General features: G+C 53.8%; 8 protein-coding genes across 8 annotated transcripts; 7 read left to right on the top strand and 1 right to left on the bottom strand.

Annotated features, from left to right (window-relative positions):
* Positions 1 to 6,096: 6,096 nt before the first annotated feature.
* On the top strand, positions 6,097 to 8,117 carry ASPACDRAFT_43904 (C2H2-type zinc finger protein; the record flags this gene model as incomplete). Its single annotated transcript, XM_020201340.1, has 2 exons — positions 6,097 to 7,893; positions 7,950 to 8,117. 2 exons carry the CDS (start codon positions 6,097 to 6,099, stop codon positions 8,115 to 8,117), a joined length of 1,965 nt encoding a protein of 654 aa, XP_020055579.1.
* A 1,643-nt stretch (positions 8,118 to 9,760) lies between these two features.
* On the top strand, positions 9,761 to 10,770 carry ASPACDRAFT_79149 (uncharacterized protein). Its single transcript, XM_020205329.1, has 3 exons — positions 9,761 to 9,904; positions 9,976 to 10,076; positions 10,195 to 10,770. The coding sequence occupies exons 1-3, from the start codon at positions 9,793 to 9,795 to the stop codon at positions 10,360 to 10,362; spliced, it is 381 nt and encodes a 126-aa protein (XP_020055578.1). The 5' UTR covers positions 9,761 to 9,792; the 3' UTR covers positions 10,363 to 10,770.
* Positions 10,771 to 11,329: 559 nt separating this feature from the next.
* ASPACDRAFT_120414 (DNA replication factor Cdt1 C-terminal domain-containing protein) lies at positions 11,330 to 13,328 on the top strand. The gene has a single exon (XM_020196349.1). The coding sequence runs from the start codon at positions 11,528 to 11,530 to the stop codon at positions 13,118 to 13,120; it is 1,593 nt and encodes a 530-aa protein (XP_020055577.1). The 5' UTR covers positions 11,330 to 11,527; the 3' UTR covers positions 13,121 to 13,328.
* A 242-nt stretch (positions 13,329 to 13,570) lies between these two features.
* On the top strand, positions 13,571 to 16,793 carry ASPACDRAFT_1901818 (mismatch repair ATPase MSH2). The gene is made up of 2 exons (XM_020198770.1): positions 13,571 to 13,682; positions 13,785 to 16,793. The coding sequence occupies exons 1-2, from the start codon at positions 13,659 to 13,661 to the stop codon at positions 16,632 to 16,634; spliced, it is 2,874 nt and encodes a 957-aa protein (XP_020055576.1). The 5' UTR covers positions 13,571 to 13,658; the 3' UTR covers positions 16,635 to 16,793.
* A 1,356-nt stretch (positions 16,794 to 18,149) lies between these two features.
* ASPACDRAFT_120412 (uncharacterized protein) lies at positions 18,150 to 19,237 on the top strand. The gene has a single exon (XM_020196348.1). The coding sequence runs from the start codon at positions 18,192 to 18,194 to the stop codon at positions 18,927 to 18,929; it is 738 nt and encodes a 245-aa protein (XP_020055575.1). The 5' UTR covers positions 18,150 to 18,191; the 3' UTR covers positions 18,930 to 19,237.
* A 951-nt stretch (positions 19,238 to 20,188) lies between these two features.
* Positions 20,189 to 22,565, top strand: ASPACDRAFT_52654 (phosphatidylinositol N-acetylglucosaminyltransferase; the record flags this gene model as incomplete). Its single annotated transcript, XM_020202642.1, has 4 exons — positions 20,189 to 20,323; positions 20,416 to 21,550; positions 21,611 to 22,072; positions 22,132 to 22,565. The coding sequence occupies 4 exons, from the start codon at positions 20,189 to 20,191 to the stop codon at positions 22,563 to 22,565; spliced, it is 2,166 nt and encodes a 721-aa protein (XP_020055574.1).
* A 562-nt stretch (positions 22,566 to 23,127) lies between these two features.
* ASPACDRAFT_43898 (uncharacterized protein) lies at positions 23,128 to 23,636 on the bottom strand (the record flags this gene model as incomplete). Its single annotated transcript, XM_020201339.1, has 4 exons — positions 23,128 to 23,223; positions 23,332 to 23,402; positions 23,484 to 23,521; positions 23,596 to 23,636. 4 exons carry the CDS (start codon positions 23,634 to 23,636, stop codon positions 23,128 to 23,130), a joined length of 246 nt encoding a protein of 81 aa, XP_020055573.1.
* A 354-nt stretch (positions 23,637 to 23,990) lies between these two features.
* ASPACDRAFT_79145 (exosome nuclease subunit RRP6) lies at positions 23,991 to 26,586 on the top strand. Its single transcript, XM_020205328.1, has one exon. The coding sequence runs from the start codon at positions 24,060 to 24,062 to the stop codon at positions 26,442 to 26,444; it is 2,385 nt and encodes a 794-aa protein (XP_020055572.1). The 5' UTR covers positions 23,991 to 24,059; the 3' UTR covers positions 26,445 to 26,586.
* The last annotated feature ends 31 nt before the right edge of the window (positions 26,587 to 26,617 follow it).

Raw genomic sequence — 26,617 nt, 5'->3', positions numbered from 1 at the left:
TGCGATATCGACACAAGTACGATCTATTTTTGAAGCGCTGTCCTCTGTATGTACTTGGTTCAAGTCTATACCGAGGTCTGCTATGAATGCTGCTTTATATAGAGAGTGGCCTGCTATCTGTGCAGTGGTTATCATGACATGGAGTCATCTGTTGAAGCGAATCATTGCATCAGAATAGATATGGGGAAGCTTGACTAGGTTGAATTGATCAAGGGTCTGGCAAAATTGAGGGGTCGTGAGGGGTCGTGAGGGGTCGATCCAAGAGGTGATGCATAGATATCTACTACGCATGCTCGTACTCCGATGTAGCACAGTAAGTAGTTTGCAACTTGATAAGATGTTATACCAACGAATCGCGAGTCGTCTTGGAAACTGGGCGGGAGCTAACGCCTTAGTCACATCGCCTCGAGAATACGCACTAAGTCTTCTGGATCAAGCAATTGGATATGGAGAAAGTACTAGTGACTCGCGGGGCAGGGCCTGGGGTCGACCATTCATCGCCACCACGCCCAGGAGGTACAGTACATACGTCAGTAGTGCCTAGCTATCTGGTGGGGTGAATCTGAGCTACAAGCCCACCGAGGAGACCTTGCTTCATCATCCTGACATACATACAGACCTACCGACAAATATACGAGGCTAGAGCAGCTCAGAACCTGACGTGGTATGCTTTGATCCGGTTCAGTCCCCTACTGAAACCAGCGGGCAGGTCGTAGGGCCTAGACGTACGAAGTACAGAGCAGGACTAACCAGGAAAGGGGACGGACAATCTACCTGGGAACCCCTCAACGCCCACGATCTGAGTCAAAACGTCAAAGCGGAAAGACTAATGCATCCTTTGCATTGCCTCCATCCCTCCTAGACGAGCGTGACAGCCAGGACGATTTGCGACACGCCAGAAAGGCAAAGCGGGATCCGGCGGCGTAGCGCTGTATGTTATCTGACCGGGGGAGAAGCAACTTGTACTTGACTCTCCTCAATCCTGACTACATATCCCTCACGGAGTAGGATGTTGGTCGATTTGATCCCACAACCCCGAGTTTATTGGAGCTAAAGAAGCACATCATAACCCAGCAAGTGGCGCAAGATAGTCTTGCGCGTTTGAGATACAGTTCTCGCGAGATGTCATAGACAGGAAGAAGCTTCCAGTGCTTCCCGTGCCGTTTGCAGTTGGGGGCGATCCCGGCGGAGGTGGCAAGCAAGTAGACAGTAAGTGGTAAGTAAGTGGGGAGCAATTGTCTTCTGGGTTCTTCTAACTTTGAGTTTGCTCCAGGTCTTTCAATGAGTTTTAACATCCTCAGTCCAGTCGCTCCTGACCAGCAAATCTTGGTCAGGTGTCAAGGGTGTGAAGTTTGAAGGAAGTCCCGGATATGGCGACGATGTCTAGATCACTGGTGGAAGGGAGGGGCTTGACAGCTCCTGTCGCTGGTGGCCAGGAACAAGCTTTTCCGACGACCTGATCGGTCATGAATCTTAAATTAAGAGTAGATGATGACGATGATAGTGACGACGACATCGACGAAGATGCTCGTGCTGCTGTTACTGCTGTGTTGTTGCTGGGCGGTTTAGAAATCTGGGGAGTGCACATGGGAAGGTAACATCGTGGGGATGGAAGAAAGTACTAGGTAGTCATGACTTTATTCTAAAAATCACGGCAAGGTACCGGTTGTGTTGGTGGTCTGCGCTGTTCTAGCCCGCTAGAGATTTTCTTTTGAGTAGCATGCATGACCATAGTAGTATTTTGACGGAGATGGAAATGTCATGAATTGAAACCTGCTACCTGCGAGAAGAACTCATTCCATGTAAGGTACTGCAGAGTTCGGACCCGGAAGATTGCACCTGACTGCAGGAGTGGAAGGTCCGGAACTGAACTTAGGTTCCTGTGTGACCTTCTGTTCGTATTCCATGCTGAAGCTCACCCCTCGCTACTCCTCTTGGGGCTGATTGATATTGGCTCCTTGTCAGGCCTGTGGGTTGGACTACTCAATAGTAATCACTGTCACCTATGTTGCAGCCTTGCAACAGCATCTCACGATAACCTCTATTTTTTTTTCTCTTAATTTTAGCTAGTACATACCTACATATGAGAACAATACCTTTCGCTGCTAGTGTCACCACTACGTACATAGCACTTAAAGTATATCGCCCTGATGCCGAGAGTGGAACCGTAAGGAGTCAGTCAGCCTGGTTATGGTTCGGTTCCCGAAAGCAGCTGCTCCCCACCTCCCCGAGCTCTCCGAACTGCTAATGTGTCTCGGGTTGCCAGCTTTCTCTCCCCTCCTCCTTGGTCTCTGAACAAACTAGCATACAGGCCTACACTCCCAGTGACCAGGTTCGGATCTCTGTAGCGAAGCGACAAGGTTCTGAAGAAAGCCAAAATCAATTAAATTAATGGTAAGGAGGGAACCAACTACTTGTTCTACCATCTTTTTGTCTTGATGGCCAAAGTTACCTGAGGTACGGGGGACAAAGGGGCCACCCCCGGCTCGTCCCAAGTGGTTAACGTCACTGAAGGTTGTGGTCCATGGGTCTCTGCCAGCACCTTTCCGGTCAGCCCTGGAATCCAAGCGATCCAAGCTAGCTGGCTCCAATCCATGAAATCATGCCAACCATAATCCCTACGAGTCAATCCCTGAGGGACAGGAAATAGCAGCCGATCGGATGCCTCTGCGCTCCCCCTGCCCCACCTCGCCGCCTGGACGTACCTGGTGCCTCAACAAGACGGAGAGCGCCCGTATATGATGGGCTTGGTTGGTTAGTCGAGGACCCTTTCATGGAGAGGGGACCACGGTTGCCGAGACCAAGAACTTGAGTCGAGAGTCGAGACTGATCTCTTTTTCCTTTCGTTACCCCCCCCCCCTAGTCAGTCACTCAGTCTCACACACACACACTCTCTCTCCATTTCTAGTGTCTAGTCTTGTTGATCAAGATGAGGAAATCTGAAAGAAGAAAAATTAATGTTTCAAACCCATTCATCCGAAGACTACCCGGTCAGTTCCTCATCTCCTCCCATCACTTACCCTTATCCAGTTCTATTGAGTGGTTCAGGTTGAGGGAGTGGGGTGGGCAAGGATTGCCATGGCGATTAGTAGTGCTAAGCGCTGGGTTCCTGAGACGGGTTTCATACCGGCGCGTATTGTATGTATTACCTCCCCCCATCTACTCAAGCGGTGCAATGTATGCCCGATATCAATCAGTTACAAGGATATACTTCCTTCGTGCTGAGCCCCCAACATAGCACTCAAGTCTGTGTCTCTTTCTAGAATAAAAACAATCGGATTGAAGGAGAGGGGAGGAGGGGCAGAGGGAAATGCTTTTCCGCCAGCCTGATGATGCATTGATGATGATGAATGAAATGAAGTTCCCAGTTGCAGTCGAAGTATCGTACACCTGGATACTCCCTCCCTCGCACTACCCAATGTTCTAAACCATCCAAGGCTCGATGAGGCCAAGAGGAGACCAAGAGTGGCCCATGAATTCATCCTAGCTGGAGAGAACTCCACCGGGTATGCAGTCGATGATTCGTGTCCGTCGGTCCGGACCAAGTCGTCAGTACCTGGGGCTAGAGAGGGTTTCACCTATCAAAACGTCAGTTCACTATCCAGTAGCGCAGTCCTTCTCGCCCCTCCAGGGTGAGTTGATTCGCCTGAACCTAATGTAGACGAAATCATCATCATTCATCTGGGTTTGGTGATCTTCGTCGCGTTTTCCAATTCATTCCATACATAGAACGTGGCAGGTGATGAAGTGTTGAGGAATGGGTGCCGTCCGACCGGGACGACTTGCTGAATATTAGAAGTATGTATGTTCAATGGATGATGAACGCACTCTACGTACAACATGCAGTACAATTCATCAGTCTGTATACACTTACTTGGTAGTATACCTAGTCAGGTAAGCTGGAGAGGACAGTACTGCGACGACCCTTTCTTCTCTCCACAAAAGTATACTTCCCTTCCCATACTTCTCCGTCCATGGTTCCCTTTCCCCTCTCCTGCCCCTCGTTTCGCCGCAGTCGACCGTTGTTTCCGATAAGCCTCCCAATCTCCCAGTTGCTATCCTCCTGTAGGGTGCCTTCTGGCCCTGAGGTGGTCCTGAAGTGGTCCTGTGGTGATCATCCTGAGGTGGTCCTGACGCCCCGTACTATCGTCGTCACCATTCATCTGTTCGGCCTGGCCTGAGTGGGTTGCCGTCATTCTCACTCGGGTTACAGGCAGGCTACTCGCCGTACTCAGTACTTGTATGCATCTCTTCGCCCGTCCGTTGCTCTGCCGCCTCCGCTGGCTTGTCTTGTTTCTCGTCTGGTCTTGAGTTTCGGATTGATCAGCCTCCTCTTACCCTCCTCCCTCCCCCTTCCTATTGCTCACATCATCTATCCTCTCTTTCTTTCTTTCTTCACTCATCCTTCACTCATCCTTTTCTTCCTTCCACTCCCTCCCATCCACCCCTCCTGTGAATAATCGTATCTATTCTTCTTCTTCCATCCGATTCTACTATTTGTCCTCCCTCAACTGGTTTGACCTGCATTACTCGTCTTCTTTCAACCTTCCTTTGCGATCTTCCCCGCATACCTTTCCCGAGAGCTAGCGAACCACCGAGTTTCGTGGTCCTGGTGCCTGTACATCCTCGCCTAGTAGACCTCAAAATCTGTTGTGGGTCTGGGTTCTCCTGCCAATATAATCGGGCGTCCCTTCCAAACTAAACAGAAGAGGGAAGAAAGAAGAAGGAAAGAAGAACAAAAAAAAGACCAAAAAGGATCTCCCTTTTCCCAGCCAACCCCTCTCGAACGGGTCACATTGAAGCGATCATCTTATAATCGAGCTGGCCTAGGATCCGATTTGACCTGTCTCTTGACCTATATATCTTATTTTGGCTGATTTGCTCTCCCCGGACGATCCGTAAACCAGGGGCTTTCCGATCGGTTTACGATTCCTCCTATTTTTATTCCACTCTAGTCCAGGTCTTGGCTGGGTCGGTGTCCTAACTGTCCTGACTGTCATACCTACTCATACCTTGACCTTTACCCTTACCCTTACCCAGTACCCATTGACTCTTACTTACTTACCTATTACCCACACCACCACCACCACCACCACTGCACCACCACCACCACTGCACCACCACCACCACTGCACCACCACCACCACTACCACCACACTCCCCCCAACAACAATCTTCCAGGACTCGACACCAAACGGGAAACTCTCGCTCGAGTCCGCCGCCGCCGCCGCCGCCAACTTGAACCTTACACCATTTATCTCTTACCACTGACTACTGACACTGATAACTCACCACCAAACCACTCTCAGTATTCAGCCTCTCTCTCACCTCTCTCACACTCTCCCTCTTTCTTCTTCCAACTCTTCTCATCCCATCGCTATCTTTTCACTTTCCACTTCCTCCTCTTCTTCCTCAGTCCCTCTCTTCCTTCCTCCCCGTCTTTCGGCCTACCTACCTACCCATCTACCCGTGACCGAGTGCCCGCTGCCTTTTCCTGGTCAGGCCGATCTGTAAGCGATGCGTTCTTGCACCTAATGGTCGTTCCTTTCCATCTATCGTGTACCACTTGGCTACCCTTGCTTCGCCATCGCCGTCGGGCATTCGGTTAAACAAGTCATCGCCATCATCCTTCTCTGAACATTCCTTACTCTCTCACCCCTCGCTCGGTTTTTGAGAGGCAAGTGAATTTTTCTTCATTCCGGTGTAAGTCCTTTTGCTTGTTTTTCTTTCGTTTTTTTTCTGTTCTATTTTTCGTCCTCCAGACTAGCTCGGTTTCTCACCGACCGCACCCCTCGGTCCCTCTTTCCCCCCATGATGTTTCAGTTACCGCATATTGAGAGGCGAAAATTCATGGAACATCGAAAATAAATTACACCTGGAAATAACGTGGATTACCTGCTTACCTTAACTGCGCAATGATGTCTAGGACCACTTTGCACCGTGCGATCGACACCGCGTTTTTGACATTTTGAAACCCACCCTCATTCCTCTCCCTTGAAACCGATCGAGTTTGTGTGTCGACCGTCATCCCACCATTTCTGTTATCGACAACAGTACATAGCTGTGGGCCCAATCCATAGTCGTCTTCCTGACAATATGTCTTCATTCTTACCTGTCAATACTATGACCACCTCACAAGATCGAGTCATGGAGGACGCGACGACATCATCCACCCCTCGCCCTCATCCCAGCTCCGACGCTGCATCATCTTTAGGCACCAAGACGGACGAGAGCACTCCGCGGAATGTAAATATCCACGATGACTCCACCCGCCCGATAGACTCGCAAACCAGCGCATCGTTAACGTCAGATGAGCCCGCACATGGAGATTCGGACGGGGAACGTGAAGGCTCTGATAACGAGGACAACAAGGACAATGCTCCCCCATCGAAGAAGAAAAAGGGACAACGCTTCTACTGCACTGATTTCCCGCCATGCAACTTGAGTTTTACACGGAGTGAGCATCTGGCACGGCACATCCGGAAACATACCGGCGAACGCCCGTTTCAATGTCACTGCTCCCGCCGCTTTTCTCGACTGGACAACCTGCGCCAGCATGCCCAAACCGTGCACGTTAACGAGGAAATTCCAGGAGACTCGCTGGCGGCGACAGGGACCAGATTCCAGCGACAAATTCGAACAGATCGCGTGCGTCCCCAGGGTCGCGCGAGAGCGGGCACGGCGGGCAGTCAAGGTACTCATAGTAGGGGCCATAGCAGAAACCTTTCTGCCTCGAGCATCACCTCCACTGCATCGACATTCAGTCAACCGCAGGAGCTTCGCCGACGGCCTGCGCCGTTGATGATGGCAAATGATCGAGCGCGACTGATGGATACGCTGGATGCTCCCAGCACCCCTCCGGGGCGGGGCCTGCCAGGACCGCAGGCCGGTGGCTCCCCTTACACACCTTCACACCATGTCTTTGCGGCAGGGCCTCATGGTAGCCCTCATATTGCTTCGCCAATGTCTACAGTGTCTCAGGCCTCGGGATTCTGGGAGGGCAAGACAGCCGCTCGTCGATTGTCTGTACCATCAGGCGCAAACCCATTCGCATCGCAGCCTGCCAACGTCTATCCTCCAGGTTATGCACCACCCCCCGCGTACGTTGCGCACGGCGGAGTGTATGCCAGCCCCGTTAGCACCAATTACTCCCTGTCTCGCGATGAGATGAATCACGGAGCTTCGGACGCCGACCTACGCAGAAGGACATGGCACCCCTCGACCTGGTCTGCCGTTCCTCGGCCAGCCACCAGTGGCCTCAGTAACTACCAGACCCCCGAAGTGTTCCACCCGTCGGCGAAAGCCAATGGGTCGGCGGAGCAGCCTCCGCGACTGCCAGGTATTGAGAGTTTTGATAAGGTGGTGGCTCACCGACCGCTGACCCCGCCCGTTCGACGACCGAGTCCCATGCAAATGGATAATCCGACCAAGCAACCGCCGAACTACAACTTTGGAGGAGGATTCAATTACACGCAACCGGCCAGCCGACCAGCGCCGCCGATTTCGGGCCCCGGTCATCGACGGGGTCACGTCTCTTGGGATATGTCACTGCACACAAACCTAACCGGACTTCACATCCGGGATAAACCATCTCAGCGAGATGCGGCAAACTGGAGCCAGCAAACCATTGCCGAACTCCAGAATGTTGGTTCCCGGCCATCCTCGTCTTATCAGCAACAACTGCAGGAATCTCGCGGACATGGCCATGCTCCGTCATTCAGCAGTGTTACTATGAGCACTCAGGCGACGCGAACGTCACCCGAAGATTCTAGCAGCAGCGAAGGAGTCCATACCCCATCTACTGCATCTTTAGAATACCATCCCGCAATTGTGCATAACAATGGATATGTGGAGCAGCATCACCCGCCTTTTGCCTCAGAAACATCTCAAACAGTACGCACACGTTACCAGAATCAACGATGAGGGCCAGATCACTGATTGGAATGCAGGCTTGCCCCCCTCCTCTAGCCCCCCAACCTGATAGCCACTACGGCAAACGTGACCTTCGGTCCGATTTCCTTCCTCATTCGGTTCGGGAACCTGGAATGGGTCGACTGGAAGCGCTCGTCGCTGTCGCCACCAGCGAGAACAAAAGCGCCACGAAGCTCTTTATCTGAACGGCCTCTGCATGGGAATTGTGCCTGCGATTTACGAGTATTTTCCTATTTTCATCCGGTGATCACATCCTGAGCGATCCCGCATCCGAAACCGACCTTGCTCGGGCTCGCCGCTCTTTCTCTTCACAACTGTTTTGAGCGGGAGTTGTATAGTACGAGGCATTGGCCTCTTGTCATGGGTTTCCTCGACCTTTTCTTTGTTTTGGATATAGCCGCGGAGTTCTAGAACCTGAACCTCTCTCGTATACTCGGAGCTGCACGCACCGCTCGGCTGCGGGAATCTTTATGAAGTGATGAATGATGAAATAATGCATCGGTGGGTTGGAACAACTGGGGCTTTCGCAATTCCTACTTTTATCTTGTTCGGGGTCTTTCATCTCTCTCTCTTTCCTCTCTGTCTGTGCATGTTCTGGCGTTCTCCCTCTTTGTCCTTCCGGAACGGAATACTGTCCATAGTGCATGAAGATACCCCCCCCCCGGCCTTGATCTCGAGCGACTGCAACGAGATCACGGAAGGAGTTTCCTACTCTGGTCGTGGTGTGGCTTCGAATGTTCGTTTGACGCTGTCTATACCGAGGTTTATATGCTTCTTTCGGTGGTGGTGATGATGTGAATTGCTGCAGCTGGCCATCATGTTTTAGTATGTCAATTTCTTGGCGACTGTGGGGCTTTGACGCTTTATGTCTTTGGAATTCCTTTCCTTTTCTTTTCTGCTTTGCAAGGGGTTCAGCAATTAGTTGCGGGTTACAGTAATTGAGCCAATACCAGAACGAAACCAATTTAGATGCAATGATGCCAAGACCAAGACTGGACCTGGACCCGAAGGGAGGAGGGAATAATCAGCCACAGAATAAGTTAAGTTACTCATAATTTCCCCTGCAGCTTGAAGCTGGCTAAATTAGGAGGCCGGACCCATCATGACGTTGTCGAGTCGAGTCTCCACGATCTCAGTAACGTCAAACCCACGGGTTAAGGTACCTTTTCCTGGTGACAGACCTTGTCAGCCAGATCACCATGGAACAAGCCCCAGTGGATGATGATGACTCTCAGGTGACGTAGTATCGGCCGATGGCTGCCGCACCCGACTCGGCGTCTTCCTCCACTGTTGAGGAGTATGTGTGCTGAAGCTTGTAGAATGAAAGAGGGGTTTGCAATGAAATTGTTCACTTGGAGTTATGTAGTAGTAAAAGACTAAACCTGGCAGAGATGCAAACCCTTCAGATTCAGCTGTTGTACAAACAAAGCAGGTAGCAAACAACCCGAGGCTTCCCCGCACAGGAAAGCACAGTACGTGCAGTCTATGAATAGTTGGGAAGGCTCCTAGTAGTGCAGTGCTTCGTAGAGAGAAAACCGACTAAGCGATTTTAGTCCCCGAACCCAGCCCACTGCAGCCCAGCCCAGTCCACAACCACAACCACGACGACGACGTCATATCCTGTGATCCCAACCCGCTTGCGCCAGTAACCACGGACTGGAAGGGAACAAACAGCCAAGATTCCACGTAGCACACCACGACTATATAATACTACTCCTCATCGCACTGGAACCTGAATAGCTCACATTCTCTTCACTCAACAAACTCCGCAATCCAGGAACACACAAAACCAAATCAAACCAAACAACCAACTTTTTCTACCACCCCACTTCCCAACTACCTACACATATCTTCATCACAATGGCTCAGAGTCGCACTGGAGTTTACGCCGCTGTTGCCGCCCTCGGTCTGGGTGGTTACTACCTCTACCGCGCCGGTGGTGACCCCAAGGCCGCTACGCAGGAGGTTAAGCGTAAGTTTGCTGCCGTTGACTGCGCTGTCTGGACGATCCACAATTCTGAATGTTAACGCCAATCTCTATAGACGATGCCCACCTTGCCCGCTTGAACGCCCCCACGGGTAACCAGGCCGAGAAGGCCGGAGAGAAGGCCGGTTATGAGGCTCGCTTGAACGTTGATCATGCGGTACGTTTAAACCCCTCCCCTCCCTTCCCTCTCTTTTTTCCCTCCGACCTCACCTCCTCATATACTTCAACGAGAAACTTGCAACTCGCGCTGACATTTTGTTTCCCCGGGGATATAGGTCGACTCCGCCCGCGCCGAGGCCAAGAACCAAGCCAGCCGCCTGGAGCAGATCCGCCAGGACACCACCGCCGAGCTGAAGTCGGGCGCCGAGAAGATCGAGTCCAAGGTCGAGGAGAAGGCCTCCGAGGCCAAGGGTGCCTTGTCGGGATGGTTCGGCAAGAAATAGACTTTTCTCTGGTTGCCTCGAGCAGACAGACCGACTGCTTCGAAACACATTCGTGTGTGTGAGTGAGTTGAGTAGTTGTGTCTGATGCCTCCTGGAATATCCTTCTTTCTGTCTTGTTGGGTCTCTTTTCCTCATTTCACGGCGGGAGTTGAGTTGATTCCTTTTGCGATCTGTTTTTTGTTTTCGAAAAACCTCACGTTTGTGTTTCCTGAAGGAAGAAAAAGTGAGGGGATTGCATATGTTTGGCTGGGCCTTGCGTGTGTGTTTCATTTCTTTTTTTCTCTTGCTGTTATCTGTGTCATCGACGACGACGGATGATGGATGATGTTATTTACCGTGATGATGGGTTCGAGGAGGTTTATGATTCATACTATACTCTAGTCGGTTCAATAATATCTGATTCCCAACTACCCTTTTACTTCACGGCCATTATTTTGTCGGATATTGCATACTTGAACCTCGCTGGGGCGCAACTGGAGCCAGCGCCGCAAAGGAGCACTGAGCACCAACTAGTTCTGCGACGGGATGCTATCACTGGGTACCTTAGAGTCAGGACTATCAGAAAGGCCTAGACTGCATCAGGGTAAATCGCATTCTGGGGTGGATCAGACAAAAAAGGGCTTCGATGTGGAGTAGATGAGGGCCACTTTGCCCGCGGTATGCTACATTCCCAATGCATGATTACTGTAGTGACGGGTTGCCGTGCATTACGAATGGTGGAGCAGGAAATCTGTACTCAAATTGAAGCGAATTGATATATAACATTCAGAGCGCATTTCTTTTACTCGGAGAAATCACCTTGAGGTTGCTTTCATTTTACCCCTGCTGATCATGGCCGCGGCGGGATCCTAATATTACCGCATTCGGCCGCGACGCCTCCAGAAACACGCGACCCGCGTCGACGCGCTCCACCCGGGAAAAAAGCATCCAAGCGCCCTCACTCACAAAAGGGACTAAAATATACACCCCCAATTTTCCCTCGCCCGTCAAACAGACTTCCCCAGATAACCCCCTCCATAAACCCACTTTCCACCAACTACCTTTTAGCTTATTACTGTTGTGCATTCCTACCTGCCTGATATTTCCATGTTTGCACAATAGCAACTTCCTATCTTCCTTATCTCTTACTTCCTTCCTTCCCTCCTCCTCTGCAAAGGAAACCGCGATGCCGCGCACCTCCGCCAGACTGGCCGCCCTTCCCCGGGGTCAGGCCGGCATTCAGACCTTTGCAAGAGCGACCAAGCCCGGCGTCACCACTCCTCAATCGCTCGCGGACACCAAGAAGCAGCTACAGCAGCAGCAGCTACCCCTGCCGTCCACGACGAAAAGCACGACCTCCCCCACCACCACCACCGCCCGCCTTCCAATCTCACCATCTAAAAAGCGGAAACTGCACGAATTGCAAAACGTCACCTGTGGCGGCGGACAACCGACGACGCAAGAGGCAGGCAAGCCCGGCCTTCCTGCCGATGCCAAAGACGTCCCGGAGGCAGCCACTCCCTCCCGGACCCTCCGACTCGGCGAGCTTGCCCTCAACACCCCCCCAAGCGGCCACTACGCGCGCTCCTCTGCCCGCGAAGAAGACGAAGACGACATCCCGACCTCGCCATCCAAGCGGGCCGCTACTCACAGGAGAACGACCTCAGCATCGTTGCCGCGGAAGGCGAGTGTCGTCACCGTAGACACGCGGGTCGCAGAACGTCCCGCCTGCGTGGATGATTTTGTGGCCCTGTACTCGGCATTCCAGAAGGCTGTCTCCGTTCATATGATGCACAACGGCGTCAATCGCCCGGCGGACTTGCGGGAACTGCTGCCCAGTATGCAGCGGATCTGGAAGAAGCGGAAGGTGGTGGTCAAGGACCTGCAGCGATTGATCTGGGTGATGGAGCAGGATGATCAGTCGACATCGTCGTTCTCGTTCAGAATCGCGAATTATGGGTTGGGCCGGGTGTGCTTGGAAAAACTGGCTGTCGCTGCTGATGGCACGAATTCACCACCCTCTGCAGCACCGGTGCGGAATGATGATAGCGGTGAATTGCAGGAACGGTTCGAGCAGACGGTTGATCTGCTCTGGGAAAAGGCGCTGGATGCAGCGGATGGGGATGTGGAGAAGGTGGACTTTGTGGGTACGCTGGGCGTATCGGCCATTCATGAGTCGTTGGTTCCCTTCACGACATTCCGGAAAGGTCAGCAGCGATTGCAGGATCTTAAGGGCGGGGTGATCAAGTTGAAGACCGAGAAGCTGCGGGCGGATGGGCAGGAGGACTCTGTTCCAGCCAAGTCGCTGGATGCGGCAAGTGCGCGGAAGAAGGGCCTGCTGGAACGGATCAAGGACAAGCAGCTGCGACAGGCGAAGTTGCCGCCCCCGCCCACGAAGGATATGCTCCTCCAGCGAGCGGCGGCGGAGCGGGTCGAGGAGGTTGCTGGCGTCCTGGCTCTGCTGAGACCCAGGGGGTATACAGGCAATGGTGCTAAGGCGGTGATGACGGCGCAGCGAACGCCGTTTCGAATGGAGACGATCGTCCAGAACGTCAAGGATTCCTTGCGCAATCCGGTGGCGGATCGAGAGGTCGAGATCTGTCTTGAGATTCTCGCTCGGGAAGATGTTGCGGGACAATGGGTCAATATCGTGATAGTGAATCAGCTCAGATCGGTGGTGCTGAAATCCTGTGCCGATGTGCAGCCCAAGGAGATAGCGGCCCGAGTTGCACAGCTGAAGATCGGGTGGGAGCAGGTTGGCGAGGCTCCCCGGAAGTGAAATGATTGTTGGTTGGATTACCCGTCACTCGTTTTGGATGTCGTGATACCTCAATCCGGAATGCCTGGCATGCATTTCCGGCGTTATGATTGCATTGTTTGAGCATCGCATGTGTCATGTCCTGTATATTAAGCGGCATTTGTTATGTACTGCACTACTGGCATAGCCTCATTCTATCGACTAATAGATATACCAATTCTTGATTCCTTCCTTCATACCGTCTGCTCAAATGCCTGGATTATACTACCTAGTCATTGGAACCAATTTCGACGTATGTCTGTAGGTAGGCACAAGAATTCACCTGGATTGGTGAATGATAGCTATTCAGCGGACCTCGCTGATTGGATAAAAACCACTTCCGGCCTCCGCGCCGCAACGCGTATGCACGTGATCGCGTTGCCACTGACCGCGTCGCAGCGTTGATCTATCAATTGACCCACGCTCCCTCATCCGCATTTGACCAGACCGTAGCCACCAACAACAGACAAACTGGCTCAGAGCTGAAGTCATCTTTGTCCTCGTTGAGCTTTCTGGCAATATGTCTTCGCGGCCGGATCTCAGGGTAAGTGCTCCATCGCCAATTGATCCGATTTCTCTTCTTCTCCCACCATCAAACACGACGAAACACCACGCCTCAAGTGCTAATAACTTCTTGTTGAAACAGGTAGACGATGAAGTCGGTTTCATCCGCTTCTACCGCTCCATCTCCTCCAACAACACCGACACCAACACCAATAATAACAATGACACCATCCGCATCTTCGACCGCGGCGACTGGTACTCGGCCCACGGGACGGAGGCCGAATTCATCGCGCGCACGGTCTACAAGACGACCTCGGTGCTCCGCAACCTGGGCCGCAGCGAGACGGGCGGCCTCCCCTCGGTGACGATGAGCGTGACGGTGTTCCGCAACTTCCTGCGCGAGGCGCTCTTCCGGCTGAACAAGCGGGTGGAGATCTGGGCGACGGCGGCGGCGGGCGGCGCGCGCGGTTCGGGCTCGTGGAAGCTCGCCAAGCAGGCCAGCCCCGGCAACCTACAGGACGTGGAGGAGGAGCTGGGCAGCGTCGGGGCGCTGAGCCTGGACGCGGCGGCGCCCATCATCCTGGCCGTCAAGATCTCCGCCAAGGCCGGCGAGGCGCGCCACGTCGGGGTGTGCTTCGCGGACGCGAGCGTGCGCGAGCTTGGCGTGAGCGAGTTTTTGGATAATGACGTCTACTCGAACTTTGAGTCCTTGGTCATCCAGCTGGGCGTCAAGGAGTGTCTGGTGCAGATGGACGCCGGGCGCAAGGATGTCGAACTGGCCAAGATCCGCGCGATCGCGGACAGCTGTGGCATTGCGGTGTCGGAGCGGCCCGCTGGGGATTTTGGGGTGAAGGATATTGAGCAGGATTTGACGCGGTTGTTGCGGGATGAGCGGTCCGCAGGGACGCTGCCGCAGACGGAGTTGAAGCTGGCGATGGGCGCCGCCGCCGCGCTGATCAAGTACCTCGGGGTCATGACGGATGCCTCGAGTTTCGGGCAGTATCAGCTGTATCAGCATGATCTGTCGCAGTTCATGAAGCTCGACGCGTCGGCCTTGCGCGCGCTGAATCTCATGCCCGGTCCGCGGGACGGATCCAAATCCATGAGTTTGTTCGGCCTGTTGAATCACTGCAAGACTCCCGTGGGCAGCCGGCTGCTGGCGCAGTGGCTGAAGCAGCCGCTCATGGATCGCGCGGAAATCGAGAAGCGGCAGCAGCTGGTGGAGGCCTTTGTGGTGGACACGGAGCTTCGTCAGACAATGCAGGAGGAGCATCTGCGGTCGATCCCTGACTTGTATCGGCTCGCGAAGCGATTTCAGCGCAAGCAGGCCACCCTGGAGGATGTGGTCCGCGTGTACCAGGTTGCGATTCGTCTGCCAGGGATTGTTGCTTCGCTGGAGAACGTGATGGATGAGCAGTACCAGACCCCACTCGAGAAAGAATACACCCTCAAGTTGCGCGGTTTCTCGGATAGTTTGGCCAAGCTGGAGGAGATGGTCGAGACCACCGTGGACTTGGACGCGCTGGAGAATCACGAGTTCATCATCAAGCCGGAGTTTGATGAGAGTTTGCGCATCATCCGCAAGAAGCTGGATAAGCTGCGACATGATATGAACGTAGAGCACCGTCGGGTGGGACGAGATCTGGATCAGGAGGTGGAGAAGAAGCTGTTCATGGAGAACCACCGTGTGCATGGATGGTGCTTCCGACTTACTCGTAACGAGGCTGGTTGCATCCGGAACAAGAGAGAGTATCAGGAGTGCTCAACGCAGAAGAACGGCGTGTACTTCACCACATCAACAATGCAGGCGCTGCGCCGCGAGCATGACCAGCTTTCGTCGAACTACAACCGCACCCAGACTGGACTGGTCAGTGAGGTGGTCAACGTTGCTGCTTCTTACTGCCCTGTGCTGGAGCAGCTTGCCGGCGTTCTCGCCCACTTGGATGTTGTGGTGAGCTTTGCCCATGCCGCCGTTCATGCCCCAACCCCGTATGTCCGTCCCAAGATGCACCCGCGCGGCACGGGAAATACCATCCTAAAGGAGGCCCGCCATCCCTGCATGGAGATGCAGGATGACATCTCGTTCATCACCAACGATGTGTCCCTGATCCGGGACGAGTCGTCCTTCCTCATCATCACCGGTCCCAACATGGGCGGTAAATCGACCTATATCCGGCAGATCGGAGTCATCGCGCTGATGGCGCAGACGGGATGCTTTGTGCCGTGCAGCGAGGCCGAGCTGACCATCTTCGACTGCATCCTTGCGCGCGTTGGGGCCAGCGACTCGCAATTGAAGGGCGTCTCGACGTTTATGGCCGAGATGCTGGAAACCTCCAACATCCTCAAGTCGGCGACCTCCGAGTCCCTGATTATCATCGACGAACTCGGCCGTGGAACGAGCACCTACGACGGGTTCGGTCTGGCGTGGGCGATCTCCGAGCACATTGTCACCGAGATCCGTTGCTTCGGGCTCTTTGCCACCCACTTCCACGAGCTAACAGCCCTGGCGGACCGGTACCCCAAGTCCGCGAAGAACCTGCACGTCGTTGCCTTCATCGGCGATGGGACCGACGGGCAGCAGCCCGAAGACAACGCGAAAGACGCCAAGCGCAACCAAGTCACCCTGCTGTACCGGGTGGAGCCCGGCATCTGCGACCAGTCCTTCGGTATCCACGTGGCCGAATTGGTGCGCTTCCCAGAGAAGGTGGTCAACATGGCGCGGCAGAAGGCGGACGAGCTGGAGGATTTCACCTCTGCCGGGGCCCAAGGCGGCGAGGAGTCGGTCCCGTCCTCCATCGACAAGTATTCCCAGGAGGAAGTCGAAGAGGGCAGCGCTCTTCTGAAGGAGATGCTGCTCAAATGGAAGGCGGCCGTCGAGTCCCCCGGGACGAACCTCACCGTGGAGGAGAAGCGACAGATCATGCGCGACCTGGTGAAGAGCGATCCCAAGCTGCAAGCGAACAAAGTGTTCCAGAGCATCAAGGCCCTGTAGAACTGGAGTTTCTTTCATGATCATCAGGAAATGTTTCGGGTATTTGTTTGTAGCGGATAGGAGTTACGGAAAATGGGAGTCATCATATTGTATGTATGTTAGGGTTACAATGTTATGGACATCATTGAGTTGGTAGAACCGACTCTTAATCTATCTCGATGTAGTCTGCGCCGGTGCCTTTGTGGCATGGATTGGCATTGGCCTGTAGGCTGCTAGTATCTTGGTTTAGATGAAGCCTAAGGCCTTGTGCTTAGTTTAGGCAGGCAGCAACACGGACTGTCCATCCTCGGAGGCTTTCCATGGGACAGGTGGTTTAGAACAGGGACAATGAATGAGAAACTACTAACTTACCCCGCAGTGCTGTTCTCATCCGTGTAGAACCGACAGGCTTAGAATAGCATTCACTATTATGCTTCCATGAGGCAGAAGACTGAACCGGGGGCTTGCCTGCGGTCAATGCTGCCAAGGCTGGTTCTGTCTGTGCGACCAACCCCGGGATGGGATTTGGTTTATACAAGTTACGCAGCTACAGTACAGTATGCTAACTAAATAAAGAAGAAAAAGATTTCCAAGTCATCGGGCAAACCGTGAACCTCTGACTGCGCGCCATAACAATGCTCTGCGTGGTCAGAGTCGAAATCGGGCCGACTATGTTGTACTGGACTAGTATTCTACCGTAGGCCTATCTGGAGAATCCCTGAACTCCGTGCTTGTAGGACAGTCCGTCCCGGCACGTGCCTGCTGCGCAACGGGAGATGAGAGTCTCTGGATATGGGCATCGATGTCTACTGGATGGGTTGACGTACCGTGCAGCGACTGACTGACCCGCATGCATGCAGGAAGGGTCGGAAGTGCAGGTGTTGCAGCGATCCCAACCCTAAAAGTCAAGCCATGCATTCTTCTGACTCTGGATGGTGCAATTGGGAACCCATTGGCTGCAAATGAGAAGATTATAACGAAATTGAGGGGATCTTGGCCACGTCATGTACGGTCCTGTTGCTGACTATCACATCCGCGTGTGTGTTGTGCTGTCGTGCCAGGGCTTTGCAGAAAGACGCACGCAGCAATAGCAGCAACAGCAACAGCAACAGCAACAGCAACAGCAACGATAGGATAATTGTGAATCGGTCTCAGCTTCAGCTCAGCTAGAGAGCCATCACGAGGTCCTGGTCTGGTCCCCTCAATACGAGGCGGCCATCAAGAGATCATCATGGATAGCCCGTCAGAGCTTTCCTTCGTGATTGTACTGCTGCTGCTGCAGCAGTGGTCAGCATGGCGAGCTCGTTCTATGCTTATTTGCATCGATAGATTCCCCTGCCGGCCGATCACTCAGGCTGCATGTATTGTCCCCGCGCCGATAGGTCAACATACAGTTCATATGGATAGATATATGATCCAGACTACCCGCCTAGTATCAATCTGACACAACTCTAGGCCATTTCCGCTATTGCGTGAACTTGCAATCAATCTATCCCGACCCCCCCCCCCCCTTCCAAAGAAAAACCAAAGGACGGACGGACGGACTTGAGTATTAGACCACGATCACAATCTTCAGTGATGGATGGCTTCGACCTCACCAAAGCCCCCCCAGAATTCCAAGCCTGGGGCTGGACCAGCTATTTGTGCCACTCGTACACCAACCTGACCTGGCTCTACGTCTACTACGGCATCATCTACTACTCGTACAAGGACCGCTCGTACAGCATGCCGCTGATATCGCACTGCTTCAACATCGCCTGGGAGATCACCTTCGGCTTCCTCTTCGCGCTCGACCACTGGCTGATCACGCTGACCTTCCAGGTCGCCACCCTGAGCAACTTGGGCACCATCTACGCGGCCATCCGCTACGGCTCGCAGGAGTGGGCGCACGCCCCGCTCATCCAACGATACCTGCCCTGGTGGTATCTGGCGGGCATCGCCCTCGCCATCGCCGCCCACCTGGCCCTGGTCGCCGAGCTGGGCGGCATGACCGCCTGCTTCGCGAACGCGATCGTGTGCCAGGCCATCCTGAGCGTCGGCTACCTCTGCCAGCTCCTGACGCGCGGCAGCACCCGCGGCTTCGCGCTGAACCTCTGGTTCTTCCGCTTCACCGGGTCGCTGACCTTGGTCCCGGAGTTCTACCTGCGCGTCAAGTACTGGCCCGAGGCCTTCGGCTTCCTCGGCAAGCCCTTTATGCTCTGGTGCTGTGCCATCTACCTCGGGTTCGATCTGGCCTATGGGATTTGTTTCTGGTACATCCGGCGAATGGAACAAGAGGCGCAGAGAGCGAGGTCCATGCTGAAGAAGAGCGGCTGATTTCGACTCTATGATCTTTTGTTCGAAGAAAAAGATCCGCTTGCACGGGAGGGTCAAGGCTACACTGAAAGCATGATTGGAGAATGGAGACTGTTTTTGGTTTTGCTCGATGTGTTTTCAATGTCGGCAAATGTGGGCAAGCTAGGTAGGGCCATGCGTGCATTTTAGTAGTCATGTATGTAGAGGAAGGTCATAGCCGGAGAGGCTTGTAAGTCTGAATATTGAAAGCTCAGCTTCGAGTGCACTAGGCTGGAGAGGTAGATCTTCAAAGTCGCTATCCATCAAAAAGCCATGAGTTCGATACAAGGAAGAGTGTACTGTATGTACCTCTCGACTTGGACTGCCGAAGATAAACCACCGCTGTATGCTCAAGTCACGTGCAGGTGCGGAGGTCGAGATGCCCCGGGCGCCCGCAGTCCAGTACCGTCAGTACAGTAAGCAACTACAGGAAGTAGTTACACCAGGGAAACAAACCACTTTATCCTGCTTCACTTCCGAGGCTTGGTTTCCAGCCATTCCAGTGCTTCCAGTGCGGTCATCGCTCCTTACCGGCTCTTCACTTTCTACTTTCGCTCTTTGCTCTACTTTACTCTCCCTGACCATCATCACAAACCCCCCTCAGCGATGCGCGCAACCTAAAGCGAATCCTCCCGCAACACCAAACGCCTTTGATTCATGCACCCCTTTTCCATCCTCACCCTCGGAATCTTTGTAGCGGGCTACATCACCGCGCGGTGGGATCTTGTCACCCGGCTGTACGAATTAGCGATTTTTGCATGGGATCACGGTGTGGTGGTATGGCTTCCAGTGGCCCCTCCTCTTTTGCTTGACTTGGGAACGCGCGCAACTTGAACCTCGGGTGGACCTGGCGTTGGTTATTACAACCACGAACGGACACTGTTGGCTGACTTTTTTCTTTCTCTGTTTCTGCTGTTTCCAGACACGCACGGCTAAAGGCTTTCTTCTCTTGTCGGTCTTTTTCTTCTTGCTCGTCCTCCCCATCAATCATCTGGCGGCGACTGAGGGTGAATTGGTATGCCATACATCCCGTACTTCACAAGCGTCGAATGTCATCAATGCTTGCGACGTTCGCTTTTTGTGGGCTTTAGGATCTTGAACAGACAGAGAGAGAGAGAAAATGCTGATCATCGATATATGTTGGTATATAGCACCCGCGCTACGTCCACCTAGGGGTCTCCGCTCGAGAACAATTGCGCCGTCGAGGCTCCTTCTAGAGCACCGGCCGAAGGAATGACAACATGCTCATGAGCGATGGGTTGTTACGGGTATTCTGGCCATACGATTTGCCGCGATCGTCATCGCCGGGGGTGATTGTCGGGTGGAGGAACTCAGAACTGGATTTGTTCGTGTTGACCGTGTTGGAGGGTGTTGAGGTAAAGCCCTCTTCTCTCTGAGTTGTGCTCGTCTTGGGCATGTGAAGAGGCGCCAGGAAATGCTGACATCTTGCTTTTTTCTTACCTGCTAGCCACGGAATGTCGACAATGCTCTTCGCGCAGGCATCCTCTTTCGCAACAGCCCGCACCCTATTGTGCGCATCTTTACATTGTGTGGGCGATCGGCGATGCATGTTCTAGGCTCGACCAACTCCCCAGACCCGCCCAGTGCGTTCAATCCGTCGCATCTCTATGTCACTACGACTCCGGCTTGTAAGGTGCCACGGATCTGGTGCCCACCGGAGACGAATCTCTCGGTGCAGGTCATCATGTTTCACCGGCCGCATCCGACTCGGATGGAGTACATGTCGCTGGATCCGATCTCATTGGCGCTGGCAGATAAGCTGGTCGCGGCCGATCAACCTGATGCGGTGTCCAGTCTGATCGATACCGAGGATGAACACGACAAGGGCAAGGGCGGGAGACTGGTGGAGAAGCTCAAGCTTCATACCGTCGTGAAGCATGTCCCGTCTTCCAAGGAGCAAGCATTGCCCCTCATCATCAATCAAGTCAATTGCGCCTACGAGATGGGCAAGCTCATGGAGAAGAACAGCCCTCTCATTGGGATCCGGGTCAAGAGAAGCATGAGTGTCGGAGAGCGGGTCGTGGAGTCTGCGACAACCCTGTGGGACTTGTTCGTTCTCGGCGTTTCCTACGTCTTCTGGCAGTGGATATGGCCGGTAATCACACGGATATTTGTCGTCGGGCTTGTGTTTCACCGTACCATCGCAGAATTCGTCCTGCAGGTCCTGGAGTGGCGCGCTCGTCCCGACGCTGCTGCACTCAAGGATATCTCTGCTACCGCCCAGCAGGTTGACATCCGCCTTCAACAATTCTGCTACTGGCCCATTCAATATGTGAAGCTGCGACAAAGAAAAGATAATTGGGAGAGTGTGACGACTAGTCATCCGGACTATATTCGTTTCTACAACAGCCTGTGGCTTGTGGCTAATGATGTGATCATTGGGATCGCGTTAGGGTCATACATCATAGACAATGCCAACTGGGTCGCCTTCCAGATCAACTCCATCTTGACGGGCTGGACAGTGGAGGGCTTGCAACGTACCATATCCTGGCTAATGGACTGGCCGGCTGGCTTGAAATTGAATAATGAGCTCGCTGCATTCCTTGGAGATCTCTTTCTATGGGTGATAGAGAACTGGGCAGGTGGGTTTGAATCTTTCCTCGTTCTCAAGGCAGACCAGCCATACTGATATTATGTTTTAGCTTGCATTGCCAACCTGCAACCCTACCTTCCACATGTTATCTACGTGGTGGGATGTTCAAGCTTCGCGGGGGCAAGCATGCCGATTGCCCTGTTTTCCGACCTGGTGTCTATCCTGACTGTCCACATTTACTCCTTCTACATTGCATCGGCGCGAATATTCAACTGGCAACTGACCATTATCATCTCGCTTTTCCACCTCTTCCGCGGCAAGAAGCGAAATGTGCTCCGCAACCGTATCGACTCGTGCGATTATGATCTCGATCAGCTGTTGCTGGGCACCATACTGTTCACTGTCCTTTTCTTCCTCCTGCCAACTGTGATCGTCTTTTACCTCGCCTTCGCAAGTGCGCGAATGTTGATCATCTCACTGAAAGCAGCGCTTGACACCTGCCTAGCCTTCTTGAATCACTTCCCGCTCTTTGCATTGATGCTGCGAGTCAAAGACTCGCGACGATTACCTGGTGCGTATATTCCAAGAATATTTGAGAGCCATGTCACTAATAAAGTGTGGCCTGATCAGGCGGGATCCGCTTCGAACTCCGGCAAGAGCACGACAAGTGTCCTGCAACCGGCAAGTCCACCACTAGCGTACCGTATATCCATTTCGAGTCCATCCCGCTCGCGCTTCGTGCCATGTTCGACCAGTACTTCCAATTGGGCCATCGTCTCCGGAAACACTATCTTGCCCCGCGGGTCATCTTCTGCCTCGTCACCGGCCGCTTCGTGCCTCCTATCCACCGTCGCAACCTTTACGGCATGCAGTACAGCATGCTCCCTGCGCGCCGGGCTACCATGATGGAGGTGTGGTCCATGTTGACACAACCCCGCAAATCTAGTAGTGGAGGTAGCAGCTCCTCATCGATGGGTGGCGGGATTGGCACCGCGGCGAATGGGATCCTAAAGGTTCCGGGGACGTTTGGACAAGCGGATCTGCGGAGAAGAGGCCATCGATGATGCCATGAAATTTGTATGTTAAGAACCTACAGGGATGAAGTACATAATACATGATGCAATGGTTCAAGCTGTCTAGTGGGTTGAGAGCTCGATGCAATGAATGATGGTATAGGTTAATATTACACAATGCATGTTTTTTCAAACATCGTATCACACAGCATGGTAAATCGCAACATATAGTACACGTAAGTAAACAGCACAGCTCTAATGTCTTGATCAAGAAAAGAGGAAACCGAGCAAACCCCGGCCCCCCCTCTACTCCCAAGGCATACCATAAGTAGCAGTGAGGAGGGAGACGGGATGAGATGAGATATGGATGAGTGAGTAAGAGATGTCGAGCCTTCCTGTGGAGAGTTCCGGAGTGGGTTTAACCGCCCCCCTCCCCTTTTGCCCCATACATGTCCTGAAGAATCAACCCTCCAAAATATCTACTTTCTCATCACCGCTCCTTGACCGGAGGGTAGAGAGATTCGAAGCAGCTGTTTCCCAAGAAGAGAGAGCAAGAGATGATGGGATTGACGGAGTCAAAGAAGAAAGGAACTAGACTGAGCTGCGGAAATTTTTAGCCTCGTCGAAGTGTCTCGGCGTCGAAGTCCTTGGTTGTGCTCTTCCGGGCGTCCTCGAGCATGGAATCGATGCCCTTCTCTTTGAGGACGACCTGGTAAAGATGTTAGCGGGACTATTCGAGGAGCGCAAAAAAGCGCTGTGCATGACAGTGACAGCGGCAGCGATAGTAACCGTGAGAGAGGAGCATGAAAGCACATACATTCAAGCAAGTCTTGTACTTGGTGAAGAGCTCCTCGCAGTCGTTGGAGGTGGTGTTGCCGCGGAGATATTCTGGGGTTCATGGGTTAGTTGAGACTGATGACTGGGATGTATAGAGTGGGGATGTTGGGAAGGAAGAGGCTAGCAACTTACTCTCACTGTACCACTTCAGGAAGCAGGTGTCGTATTTCCTGTTTGGGAGTGGGTTAGAGGGTTTTCTGATATACAGGATGCTTTAGGTAAGGTAGGTGGGTGGCTGGCTGACTCTTTGATCTCGTTGCATTCGGGGGCGATTGAGGCTGCCATGTTTGGATATGCGTAAGAATGGGCCTCCAAGTGGATATGATACTGGATAGTGAGATGAAACTGAATCTAAAGTAAAGGAAATAATACTACGTATGTGATTTGATATGCTGCTTTGGGGAGGCAAATCGTGGTATTCTAGTTGAGATCCTCTATCATGGAATTACGTAAGGCACATACTCCGATGGGTCTTGCTTGATGAACACCAAATAGGTAGGCGGTCAAGCGTACTCCCCCCCGGCGTTTCTCCACCTCCGAATCCGCCGGCGCCATTTTTTTCCTTTGTCGTCGCGCGGGACAAGAAATTTGAACTGCAAGCAAGCAAGCATTCGCCCGAGATTGTAAGAAAGAGAAGACCACATCGGGCTTTTCTTTTCTGTCCTGGTGTCTGGGTTGCCTGAAATTGACTTTAACGAACTGGCAACCATGAACTCCGCCACAGATTTCCCTCCGTTCCAGCAGCGGCTGACCTCCTCGTTGGTCCAAGTGACGCGCACCGTTGGCCAGCTTTCCGCCGAAGATGTCGACTTCCACCGATCCTCGAACGCGGAGGTCTCGGACTCGTTGGACGAGCAGAGCAACCGGCTTCTTTCTTTAACCTCGACGCTGCTGAAGGCGGCCACTGCGGGCACGGATGTGTCGGCGCCGACGCTGGAGGACGACGATTCCCTCGAGGACAACTGGCGCGGCGTCGTGGATGTGATCGATGCGCTGCTGGAGCGGGCGGATGCCTGCCTGGATGAGTTCACCGGCGTGATCAAGAAACTGAGCCCCTCGCAGCAGGACCAGGCGGCCGTCGCCGCCGCCAAGGCCGCGAAGAGCAAGGCGGCCGCCGCCCGATTCCCGACCGTCTACGACTACGGCCCGTCGAAGATCCCCAAGCCCCAGCTGCTGTTCGAGCACCTGCCCGACAACACCGACACGTCGCCGTTCAAGCCGCTGCTGAAGTACAAGCCCCACGCGACGGTGTCGCTGGAGGAGTCGCTGAAGCGGAGCGAGACAGCCACGGGCTATGTGCACCCGTATGAGACGGAGATCCGCGCGGCCAAATTCCCGGCTTCGACTTATACCGTCTCGCCGCCGCGGGAGTATCAGCCGTGGGAGTCGACGACGGCGACCTTCGTGGATACCCTGGAAGGTGTGCAGGAGATGCTGGAGGAGCTGAAGGGCGCCAAGGAGATCGCGATCGATTTGGAACATCACGATGTGCATTCGTACCAGGGTCTGGTCTCGTTGATGCAGATCAGCACCCGGGACAAGGATTGGGTGGTCGATACGTTGAAGCCGTGGAGAGAGGACCTCCAGGTGCTGAACGAGGTCTTTGCCGACCCCAGTATTCTCAAGGTTCTGCACGGTTCGTCCATGGATATGATCTGGCTCCAGCGCGATTTGGGGCTGTATGTCGTCAACATGTTCGATACGTATCACGCCGCCTGCGCGCTGAACTACCCGAAGCGTAGTCTGAAGTTCTTGCTGCAGAAATTCGTCAACTTCGAAGCCGACAAGAAATATCAAATGGCCGACTGGCGCATTCGTCCCATCCCGGAAGGCATGTTCGATTACGCCCGCTCGGATACTCATTACCTGCTTTACGTGTATGACCATATCCGCAACGAGCTCGTCGAGAGTTCGACCCCGGATAACAACCTGGTCGATTATGTCATGGAGCAGTCAAAGAAGGAAGCCCTGCAGATCTACGAGCGTCCTGTCTACGACGCCGCAACCGGACAGGGACCTGGCGGCTGGTACGATGTCCTGTCTCGCAACCAGATCGTCATCAACAAGGAGCAGTTCGCCGTGTTTAAGGCGGTGCACCAGTGGCGCGACCAGGTGGCGAGAGAGGAGGATGAAGGTGTGCAGTGTGTGTTCCCAAAGCACGTGCTCTTCAGAGTGGCTCAGGCCATGCCGACGGACCTGGGCACTCTGTACCGAACCCTGTCGCCTATGACGCCGATTGTCAAAGACCGGACAGATGATCTCCTGGAGATCATCAAAACGGCGAAGGTCGAGGGTGCTGACGGACCGGAGTGGCGCGATGTCTACGTGAAGCCATCCAAGAGCACGCCGGCAGCCTCCGCTGAAGGGGTGGCGGGATTCTTGCCTGACCCTACCGCAGACGACACAGACCTCCCCACGGCGGCCCGCTACGAGATTTCGCAATTTTGGGGCGGCGTGCTCGACACGCAGTCCCCACTCCCATCCCCCAAGATCTCCGCGATTGCTTCTGCCGAAGCTCTACGTCTGTCACTACCCCTCCCACCCATGCCTAGAACGGTCTCCGAAGCTCGCGAGAAGTTCGGAGTATCCACTCCCGCCGCCCAAGCTGCGTCCGCGAAACCCGTTGCGAGTTCGGCTCCACCGGCGGCAGCAGCGAAGCAGGAACCCGAGACCAGCGAATCCGAGAACAAGTACTTCACCATCAAGGAGAAGGGTGGCCCACGCAAGCGCAAGGTTACACCCGTCGTTGAGCCGCAGTCCGAAGACGCGGAGAGCACTAAGGCCGACGAGGTCAGCTCCGCGGCGGATCTGGACCAGGACCTGAACGACAAGCCAACGAAGAAGCAACGGCGCAAGGATAAGAAAAACAAGGCTGCTGCTGCTGCCGGCCAGACCGCGCAGGCTCAGCAGCAAGAGGAAGCGCCGTTCGACTACGAGGCTGCGGCTTCGATGCTGAATGCCAACCCCGCCGAGCAGGCCTCCAGACCCACGAGAAGGAAGCAATTCAACCCCTACGCCAAGGCATTGGAGGCTCCATCTGGCGTCCGCAAGCAGAAGCGGGAGATGGCCGGCCGAACCGCTACTTTCCGGTGATTTGTCGTCTGATCAGGTTTTTTTTTGAAGCTAGTACGGTACATGCGAGGAGGAAGGGGGAACAAAAAAAGTTGGAGAATGTGTGTTGTCGAGGCGGAGGGTGTTTTTACTAGAATTCGATTGTATGCATAGCGATACCCGGGTTATATTTTACAGATGAAATGCAGAGCATT

This window comes from Aspergillus aculeatus, assembly GCF_001890905.1.
Source record: "Aspergillus aculeatus ATCC 16872 unplaced genomic scaffold ASPACscaffold_9, whole genome shotgun sequence".
In the NCBI taxonomy this organism is placed as follows: Eukaryota; Fungi; Ascomycota; class Eurotiomycetes; order Eurotiales; family Aspergillaceae; genus Aspergillus; species Aspergillus aculeatus.
This window is presented reverse-complemented; position numbering and strand designations above follow the sequence as displayed.

Coding starts and splice junctions, on each gene's coding strand:
- ASPACDRAFT_79149 (XM_020205329.1), top strand. CDS start 9,793: ATGGCTCAGAGTCGCACTGGAGTTTACGCCGCTGTTGCCGCCCTCGGT. Junction 9,905..9,975: donor CGCTACGCAGGAGGTTAAGC/GTAAGTTTGCTG, acceptor CAATCTCTATAG/ACGATGCCCACCTTGCCCGC. Junction 10,077..10,194: donor GCTTGAACGTTGATCATGCG/GTACGTTTAAAC, acceptor CCGGGGATATAG/GTCGACTCCGCCCGCGCCGA.
- ASPACDRAFT_120414 (XM_020196349.1), top strand. CDS start 11,528: ATGCCGCGCACCTCCGCCAGACTGGCCGCCCTTCCCCGGGGTCAGGCC.
- ASPACDRAFT_1901818 (XM_020198770.1), top strand. CDS start 13,659: ATGTCTTCGCGGCCGGATCTCAGG. Junction 13,683..13,784: donor CTTCGCGGCCGGATCTCAGG/GTAAGTGCTCCA, acceptor TTGTTGAAACAG/GTAGACGATGAAGTCGGTTT.
- ASPACDRAFT_120412 (XM_020196348.1), top strand. CDS start 18,192: ATGGATGGCTTCGACCTCACCAAAGCCCCCCCAGAATTCCAAGCCTGG.
- ASPACDRAFT_79145 (XM_020205328.1), top strand. CDS start 24,060: ATGAACTCCGCCACAGATTTCCCTCCGTTCCAGCAGCGGCTGACCTCC.